Source organism: Eschscholzia californica, unplaced genomic scaffold, assembly GCF_041429995.1.
Source record: "Eschscholzia californica isolate CP2 unplaced genomic scaffold, dmEscCali1.0.p SCAF_6, whole genome shotgun sequence".
NCBI lineage: Eukaryota > Viridiplantae > Streptophyta > Magnoliopsida > Ranunculales > Papaveraceae > Eschscholzia > Eschscholzia californica.
In genome coordinates, this window is record NW_028238483.1 from 42,965,352 (window position 1) to 42,975,145 (window position 9,794).

Consider the following 9,794-nt stretch of genomic DNA (forward strand, 5'->3'; position numbering starts at 1 on the left):
GATAAAAGATATAATAACTTTAATTAGATATAAATTACAGAATATTCAGTGACTATATGAGTGATGAAAAAACATCTATATAACAAATGACATAGGTTTGTTGTCATTTCATAACTTTGGTTTATAAATCTCGGTTGTACAATTTTCTTTTGTAAATCACGACCCTTCATTTTAAAGAGGCTTTGAAATGATAAATATCAAATTTTAAATTACGTTGACACGTGGACTTTGTATGTCTAGTGATGAGGATACCAATTTATGGTTAGATATAAATATAGCATCAAAGTTGAATATTTATTTTGTAATGATGATAGTAAAGTGGAAAAAACATTGATGATTCATTGGTAATAAGTTACAATTTTCCATGTAAAGTTGAAACTTAGAATTTGGACAAATTTAAGGAAAACAAAAATGTTAAGTTGTTTGTCATTATGCTCTCAATTGTAGTTGGCACTATGCAAACCTTAAAATGGAATTGAAAAATAAAACAAGAGAATATAAAAAAGGAAAAGTAAATCAATAACATTTCTAATTTGATTATGAGAAAATTATAGGTTCTAATTAGACCACGTTTTTTATTGTTCAAGTTCATCTCAACCCCTTTGTGTCTCTATAAATTAGATACCTTGTTGTTCTTCATTTGTTGTTGCTCAACTCTCTCTCTCTCTTTTGTTCTCTTTTGTTTTATCTGTAGGGGCTTAGGGTTTTGCTATGGCTCTTGGTGGTGAGGGGCTTAGAGTTCTGCTAGTCGAGGATGACAAGACATGTATGTTTGTCACTGAGACAATGCTCAAAAAGTTTAAGTATGAAGGTATGTTTTCTGTTAAAATAATTCTGATTTTTAAGAGTCATTATTTGTTTTTTTCTTTTTTACATTTTTATTATTTGTTTTGATATTGCTTTCACTTGATTTTTTGTTATGGGATTATTCATTGATGGAAGTAGATACTTCTATTATGTGAGGCTAGCTTATATAGGTCTTTTGATGGATTTTTGATTGATCTAGACGATCTAATATAAGCAACAAATGCTTAAGCTTTTGATATCAACGAGTAAGCTAGATCTGGTACAACATGAATTAATCTATTAATAGTTATGTCAATGTCATCATTTTCACAGAAGCATAAATTTATTTTATTTTAATATTCTAATGGAACTTATATTTTATTATTTTTATTATCACCAATTTCCATTTTATTCGAGTCATAGCTTTGTCCTTATATTGTAAAAAAAAATCAATTTTTTGTTAGAGCGATTTTTAATCAGATCGGGCACATATAGTAGATGTTTTATACATAACTTATTTCTCTCAAGAGTTTGAGCTTTTTTGTTTCATTCTTTTATAAATAAGTCATTGTTTTGAATCTAAAATGTATGATTTACATAAGATTATCTCATAATTGCCTCTAGTAATCTTTGAGATCTTGCTCATCATGACAATATTTGGGTCATAAATTTTTAGATTTGAGTTTCAATATAAATAATTCCATGACTTACAACTTGAGATCAGACATCATTGGTTGATGCCTTGAGTTAAACAATCTATCCTACTGTATTTACGGGATGTAGAATGCCACAACAAAAATTAAACTCATAAAAATAATTTTTAATAAATAAAAAATGAGACAAATGCCTTTTTCTTTTGTGTGAACAAGTATGGAATTTGTTTTGTCGTTAATTATTGATATTGTTAATTGTTTGTATTTTTCAGTGGTGGCGCATCGAAATCCAATTGAGGCTTTAAAAGAACTTAGAGAGAAGAATGGTGAGTTTGACATAGTCCTCACTGACATTCACATGCCAGCCATGAATGGACTTGATCTCCTTGCCGAGATTAAGAAAGACTATATCAAGTTGCCAGTGGTTTGTAAGTATTCTTTTCATTAATTACAAAAAAAAATTCTCCTGTAACTATGTTTCGGTAAAATATCACTCTGCCCGTCTACTATCCTAGTCGAATTTTGGCCAGGTATGTGTTTGGACAAGATTTAAAGAGAGAAAGTAAAATATTTTCTCTCTAGACTCTGATCGGCTACATACCCTGACCAAGATTCAGTCGAGATGGTGCTAGGGCAGAACATCGAATTGTTTTAATCAGTAGAAATCCTAGACATACAAACTTATACTTACACATGTTTGTAGCGTTCTTCTAATGGTTGGATCTTAGGTTAAGGTTTTTGTCGCCTTGATATTTTAAAAAGGTAATGTAATCCGATGGCTCTCGTTCAACCATTGTAGGGCTGAATGTGTATAGATCTTGTTAGGTCTGTAAATCACTCCATATTTGTGCAAACTTCTCATATGACCATAGTGTTGCACGCTGGTCCGACCAGCTTTTTGATTTTCATATCGTTCTGAGAGGTTTACAAGTCTTTACTAATTTACGTACTTTTTGTACATACGTACAAGTCAAACTTAACAAAAGAAACTATTTTTTGGCATGCAAGGATTTCCATTTTGCGATAGTATAATTACAACTATAATTTCGATAAGTTTGATGGTCCAGAAAGGGTATATTAATCGAGCGAAAAGAGAATATTATTAGTGAATCTGCATAAATGTAACACAATATATTAACGCGTACGAACTTGAGTTTTTTTTTGAATAAAATTGAATTTTGACCTAATAAACTTGAATTTTGAATGCAGTGATGTCTATAGATGGAGAAAGAGATGTCATAATCGATGGAATAAATCGTGGAGCTGCTTTATATTTCATGAAGCCATTAGGCATGAGCCAAATTAAAAACCTATGGCAACACACAATTGAAGTTGTGTACCCTAATGAAGTGATTGAAAGTCTCGAAAATGCGTTAACTTTGGAAGATGAGGATTCATCACCAGAAGGGGTAACAGATGAAGAAGAGGATGACAGTGGGTCGACGAATGATGAAGTGAATTTGGAGGGGAAAGAAAATGATGACCAGGAAAACGAAGAGAGCGTTGATGAAAAAGAAGAACAAAAAGACGATGAAACAGCTGCACAAAAGAAGCAAAGAATGATGTGGTCTCCTGAGCTTCATAACAAGTTCTTGGATGCCATTGAAAGCATTGGCGAAGAACGTAAGAGTTAAGACCCACTCACAAACACACACATATTTATTTATTTTTTTAAACGTATTAACTTGACATATACATACTTATATAGGAGACATTATAGCTACGAATATTACATTTCGTAATATTCTAAAATGCCCGATATGATCGGGCTCTAAATTGAGTCTAAACCCGTGAACTTTATAAGACGACCCCCTTAGGTCTTCTTCCGATGTAGATCTTTTAGGTGTATCGGTGATCCCATATTGCTTGTGGGAAGGGGTGGTGGTTACTTTATGAGAGAAAACCTCATTTGTTGAACTAGTTTTCAGGGCAAGAGATGGCCAATTCCACTTTGGGCAGGCCAAGACCACACTCACATTATGTGTATGATATAATGTGAGAAATTTTAAATGCACTCACCATTTTAGTAGAAAATATAAGTGTATAGTATTAACATTTCCCATATAGTTTTCTAACCCTAATCAAAATATTATGCATTTATTTATTTATCGTTTCGTTTATTTACATACGTTTATCAGATGTTGTGCCCAAACGAATCTTGGAGGTCATGAATGTTCCTGGACTTACTAGAGAAAATGTGGCAAGTCATTTACAGGTTTGTTTCTTTTCATTTTTTTCGTTTGTTGGCATTTCAATTATCACAAAATAATGAATTTTCATGTTTAAGATAAGTTGAGGAAAGAATATGTCGTAGATTTTCACGCAATATTAGAATATTTCCACTTCTAGCAATCCTGAGTTATTATTGACCTATTGGGGATTGTAATTTTGCAGAAATATCGAATTTATGTGAATAAACTCAAGGAGGAAGACAGAAACATCGAAAGAAGTCGTGTGCGATCTATGGCTCAGTCGGCCCTTGGTACTCCTGCATTTGCTTCCAACTATCCTACAGCACTACCTAATATCCAACAAGCACTTCCCCAATTCTCTCAGCCAGCTCAAAATGTTCAATCATCAATACTAAGAGATGAATACTTCCAAGGTTTATTTTTCTCATGTTTTTTTTGTTCTTTCATTCTTGTAATTTTGGTATTGTTAATTAGGGGTGAGTAACGGTTGGTTGCTCTAATCATCGAGTCGGACAAGTCTGTGAGTCGTCCTGAGACGACTCTGGTGCCAACTTGAATTTAGACAAGCTTCATTGACACTAAACTTCTTAGTACTTCTTCTGCTATTAATACTTTACTAATATTACAGGAAGTGAAGTTGTGCCACCTTTGGACCAACCTAATAGCACCAACAACTTCCGCCGGCATGAATCTTCTCGAACCGCTGCCGATGGAGAGACTCAATCCTTGAACAATGCTGTCCTTCAAGGGATTCACAATCTGACCTGCGACGTGCCAACTATGCAGCAAACAGTTCCTCAACAAAACGACAATGGATCATCATATGACGATCTGAGTTATCAATTGCAGCAGCTCAGCTCAATTAACACCAACAACTTCGATGGGAGTAGCAGGATGATCAACCCTAATCCGAATTCGTCTGGGTCACTTTATACTGGACCTATGCTTGGTGACCAGTCGTCGAACATTCCAAATACCAACATCAACTATATCGACAGACATGTTTCAGCTAGGGTTGGAGGCGTAAGAGAACCTCAAGTTGTTAGTGCTCCTCATGAAACTGCTATCTTCAGTTCAGATTTTACTAGTCAAAATGAAGGTTATGGTGATGGGTTTTCCGATTCAAACCAATTCTTCCAACTACCACCATTCAACAATGTAGCCACTCAGCCACTAAGTAGCAATCATTCGCTACCACCACTGCCTGAATCAATGCCACCTCTACCATCAATGGTGCCTCTACCTCCACTATCACCCCTACCGCCGCTACCTCAACAACTGGAGCTACCAACTGAACAAAATGGAGATGGTCTACTAGACGAATTATTCAACCTCGAGGGCTTCAACCCTAATGCTGGGACAAACTTGCTTCCATTGTTGCTTGATAACGACTTTGACGATACATTGTTCAGGAACCAAGATTTTCCACCACCTTGGTGATCAGGCCAGTATGAAGGTATATACACTTCCCAAATTTTACCTTCAAGTTATGATCTTGGTTTTGGTTTCAGGTTCGAGTTTCTAAATTTTACTAGTTATTTTGAACTGCAGACAGACTGAACTTCAGTATCAACTCAAATGTGAAAGTTTGCTGAGTTCATGGAAGTGTGGTTTTCTTGGTCCTGCTGTTAAGTTCACTTGAAGAAAATAAATAGGTTATCTTGATCCAGACTAGTGATAAATTATTTGAGTTTTAAGGTTTTAATTCGTACTTGAATTTGGTTTTGGGTTTGATTCGTACTTTAATTTGGATTTGATGGATTATTTCGTACTTGAATTTGGGTTTGAATTATTTCGTACTTGAATCTTTTTTAGACAATTTAATCTTTATTTAGTTTAGTTTTAAAAGTAGTTTTCGACCCAGGTTTCGTGAAATTTTACGAAACATTATAGAATGAAAGAAACTTTTCTAAGATTTTGTCAACAGCCAACTAGTTGTTAGCCCTAAAACATAACCGACCTGCAACCATTAAATTACAGATCACAAATACATCCTGATTCAAAACCAATCAAATTCAATTCCTATTTACATAAACCTTTCCCCAAATCTATCATCTTCTGATATCCATTTCAATATCTACATTAGTTTCTGAAATGCTAGGTATAGTTTCATCGTCTCTTCGAAGGAGTTCACTAGTATAATTTCCTTGTGTTAGTGATTCAGATGCAATAGGTAATATCCATTGTTGTGAATGTTCATTATTGACAAGTCGAGGGCCATCTATAGATTCGACAATCAGACCAAACCTGGGAGAATGTTTTGGTTCTTGTAGAGGGAGACGGCAAACTGGGCAAGTCGATTGTTTTTCTAGCCAGACATCGATGCAAGCAAGATGAAAGTTGTGCTGACATTTTGGCATTACTCGTAGTATCTCTTTCTCCTCGTATTCTCCTAAACATATCGAACATCTGCAGAAGCATCGCAAAGGTCCATAGTTAGAACTTACTCGACTAAGGTTAAACCTTGGTGGGCCATGGTGTAGCCTTGGCATGCTCGGGCAAGGCCTTGCCATAGCACGCTAAGGCCATTCAAATGTGCTAAGGCCATGCAATGGTTGGCCTACACCTTGCCTTGCTCGTGTTCAGCCTTTGTCATGTGTGCATGTTTGGCTAAGGCAACACCATGACTTGCATAGCCAAGGGCTTCCTTTCCTCGGCAATGGCCACTACGCACGCACACACACACACACATATATATATATGTATATAGATACAGATATAAAGATAGAGAACAGAGAGGACATACTGTGCATCTTCTGCATATTGAAAAGTCTCGCGGTTATACTTCACTGAGGGTAGAGAAGCAACATGAACGGGTTCAAGTCCAGTAATCCTATGCTCTGCCTGTCAAGAAATTCTAGAACATAAATAAAACTGATCCGAAGCACGATTACAATCTATGCTGTGACAGAGAAAGAGGACTTGGTCCTTAAGATATTCCATCTTAGTCGTGAATAAGCTTTAGGTCATAAATCATAACTACTCAAAATATACCTGAAATAACTCAAATTATTTACCAACACTAGGAATCATCAAATAGGAAACAGACTAAGAATCTCTATGACTTAGACACTGATAATCATCTTTTATATATGATAAGTTTCTTACGGAATACTATACTTGGCTCACTAAAATGCCTTGAAAAACCTCCTCGGTCACTAATATATTACATATCTGTATTTCCAGGATGTTTTCTTCTTTGAGATGCCCATACTCGCATCGCGAAATGCGCACTCTCAAACACTTCTTCTACCTTATATATTGAATAAATAACTTCAACTTATATAGCTCTGTACTGGCACAGATGTTTTTCTAATTCTTTCCTCTAGGAATGAAGTCATGAATCCTAGTCTTGATTTAGTTACCAAGCAAAATACTACACTTTCGCCTCTTATATCCAACCAGATTTCACCGTAACACAGTTGAGATGCCTACGGATTTGAGAACGCAATCCGGATATGCTGCTCAAATTGTTCTTGAGGATCGTTCTATTTCTCTTTTTCCTAGCACTGAAAACATTAAGCATAAGAGCCCCCCCTGGAAGAATGATATCCTGTTTATAGAAGGTTGAACCTTAGATCTTCTTATTGAGAAATGACCTCCGATACATGAAAACCCAATCTGAATCCAGAGTCATTTTGAAGTTATATAAGATATTCTATTATAATGTATATTCTGATACGTTGGCTTTGTTCTTCCACAATCCTTATGTGGGAATGTCGAGGTAAAACCTAAATTTATATGGTTTTGAGTATTTCCACCCCTTAATACTATGTTCTTCTTCACATTTCATCCTGCAAACTTGATACATTTGAGCTTTCTGACATATATAAGACGGAAAGAACACATCAAATTCCGACTCATTGAACTAAGAATATGATTTTCCTTTCTCCTCATATTTACCCAATGAATCCTCGTCACACTGACCATTTCAGCCAATCCTGAAGAACATTGCTTGTGGATGCAAGGAAGCCCCCATCCCGAATAGACAAACATGAACAAGCTGAAGAAAAGCACGCGCGAGAAAGATAGAGAGAGTTAACACTCAACTAACCTCCCGTCTTCCACATTTGGGTGAAGACCGGGAGGGTTGGAAACCCCAACGCAAAACCTTTAACCGTGACGCACGGTTCTTTCGAGAAGTGCTATCTCAAAAGTTTCCACATCCCTATCCCCCAGTCGGGCAAAGGGCTGAGCAAAATGAGTAGGAATGGCTTCTCAACTCCAAGCGAGTAGGCAAGGGTCCGAAGGAGAGAAACTAGCTAGCTATTTAAGTTCCTGTCCCCTCAGTACATGAAGCCTTGGATCACCTTAACCTGCCAGGGAGGTGCCCGGCAAGGCTGGCAATGGATAAAGATCGGATGGGGCCTAGTCCTGGAGTGGGCTTTAGGACTCAAATCCCCCCTTTAGGTTGTATATTATGTGAAACCCACACAAAGAAAAAGCTCCTTAGACTATCCATATGGACGGCCAATACGTGACAACCCCACAACAAAGAGTGAAATGCCAACAATGACATGAATACAGACAAAACTGCATACTCCATGGAATTGCTCGAAAACCTAATACCGATAACTCACCCACTTCTCTAGAAATTCGAATTTAGACAACACGCTTTGGCTTTGATCCCACAACCCTCACCCAATTTAGTGGAACTCAAGTGCAAGTAAACACAGTGTATGGCAAGTGAACAATTTTAGCCGAATTGAGGTTATAATGTCTTCTCACTAAATATTTCTATTCCACAAAAAAACTTGTACACCCACACCTAAATTCTCTATTGAAACATAATTGAGAATATAACAAGGTTTTGACTAGCCCCAAATCTTCACTTGATTCATCAACTAAACAATATAGTCCATAGTTTCCTACTACTAACAAAACAAGAAATGGGTCTCAAGCTTATTATTTGACCTAACAAGTATAAGATCTATGAGGAACTAAAACCAAACAAGTACAGGACAAACACAGTTCAACCAACTTCCATAAATGAAAATTTAGAGAGAGAGACAGAGAGAGAGAGAAACATACCTCATCCATATCAGTCCTGGAGTCCTCCATCTCAGAAACAGGTCTAGGTTGAGAAGCTCTCATCCTCCCACAAATCAATCTTGTGAAAACAAAAACAATGAAAGTAGCACTCATCCCAAACCCAATCACAGTAGTAATCAAATTCATCCCTGAACCAAGCATCTTTACTTAAACAAATCCACCAGCCAAGAAGAGACTAGAGAGAGAGAAAGAAAATCACCCACCCACCAGTCCACCACTTTCAACAAGTACAAATAAAAAATTTGTACAGAAGAAGATGAAAAATAAGAAAAACCCCAAGTTAGAATTGTTCATAAACAATTACAAATTGGAACAAAAAATCCCTTTGGGTCGACTCAAAGGTTAAATTCTGGAGAGACAGGTCAGGGTGTCAAATGTGCAGATAAGAAAGGAACAGTTTTAACTTTTTTTGTTTTGCTTGTTTGTTTATGGGTAATCCCCCATTTTGAAAGGTCATTTTATATAAAAAGGACCCACTATTTGGCAAGAATCTGAACAGAGGAGAGTAATTCATCATAAATATTGAAACAAAGTTATGGATTCTATCTCAAGAATCATGAATGAATCTCAAGGTGCTGCTGTTTCTTAAGTATCTTTCTTTTCCTTTTTATAGGATGACTTTTGGTCTCTCTTCTCATTCATTTCCTTCTTTTCTTGAGTGAGGCTCTGGTGACACATGAGTAGAAAGATGCATCCACATTTCCTTCTTTGCATCTCCATATATACAGACGCTTATAAAAATGACCAGTTATATTTGGGTTGACCCCATGCTACAAAAGTAAACACTCACCCCTTTGCATGGAGTTGACTTCTCTTTATGAGAATTTAACGTCCTCACCACCTTCCTTAACCAATTGTGTTTTCTGTCCATTTGGGTTGACCTATGCTACAAAAGTAAACGCTCACCCCTTCCGATGGAGTTGACTTGTCTCTACGAGAATTTAACGTCTTTGCCACCTTCCTTAATCAATTATGTTTTTTTCATTAAAGAACGGTCACTTGACAAAGACAAATGCCCTATTAACTAATCCATCAGACAATTGAGTGAATATGCTCACATGTAAATCGTCATTTTATGTCAATTCACATACCATAATTGCTAAAATGCACT

The 9,794-nt window shown here is 36.3% G+C and overlaps 2 protein-coding genes across 3 annotated transcripts; one reads left to right on the top strand and one right to left on the bottom strand.

Annotated features, from left to right (window-relative positions):
• The first annotated feature begins 642 nt into the window (after nucleotides 1–642).
• On the top strand, nucleotides 643–5,450 carry LOC147535242 (two-component response regulator ORR26-like). Of its 2 annotated transcripts, none has more exons than XM_086649591.1 (7): nucleotides 643–811; nucleotides 1,712–1,867; nucleotides 2,649–3,068; nucleotides 3,578–3,654; nucleotides 3,834–4,044; nucleotides 4,260–5,087; nucleotides 5,183–5,450. In XM_086649591.1, exons 1-6 carry the CDS (start codon nucleotides 712–714, stop codon nucleotides 5,069–5,071), a joined length of 1,776 nt encoding a protein of 591 aa, XP_086505717.1. In that variant the 5' UTR covers nucleotides 643–711; the 3' UTR covers nucleotides 5,072–5,087; nucleotides 5,183–5,450. The 2 variants fall into 2 exon arrangements, with proteins under 2 accessions (XP_086505717.1, XP_086505718.1); XM_086649592.1 differs by having other exon boundaries at nucleotides 646–811; nucleotides 2,649–3,062.
• A 155-nt stretch (nucleotides 5,451–5,605) lies between these two features.
• LOC147535243 (RING-H2 finger protein ATL79-like) lies at nucleotides 5,606–9,379 on the bottom strand. The gene is made up of 3 exons (XM_086649593.1): nucleotides 8,663–9,379; nucleotides 6,378–6,475; nucleotides 5,606–6,040 (listed from the first exon to the last, which is right to left on the bottom strand). Exons 1-3 carry the CDS (start codon nucleotides 8,822–8,824, stop codon nucleotides 5,683–5,685), a joined length of 618 nt encoding a protein of 205 aa, XP_086505719.1. The 5' UTR covers nucleotides 8,825–9,379; the 3' UTR covers nucleotides 5,606–5,682.
• Between the last annotated feature and the right edge of the window lie 415 nt (nucleotides 9,380–9,794).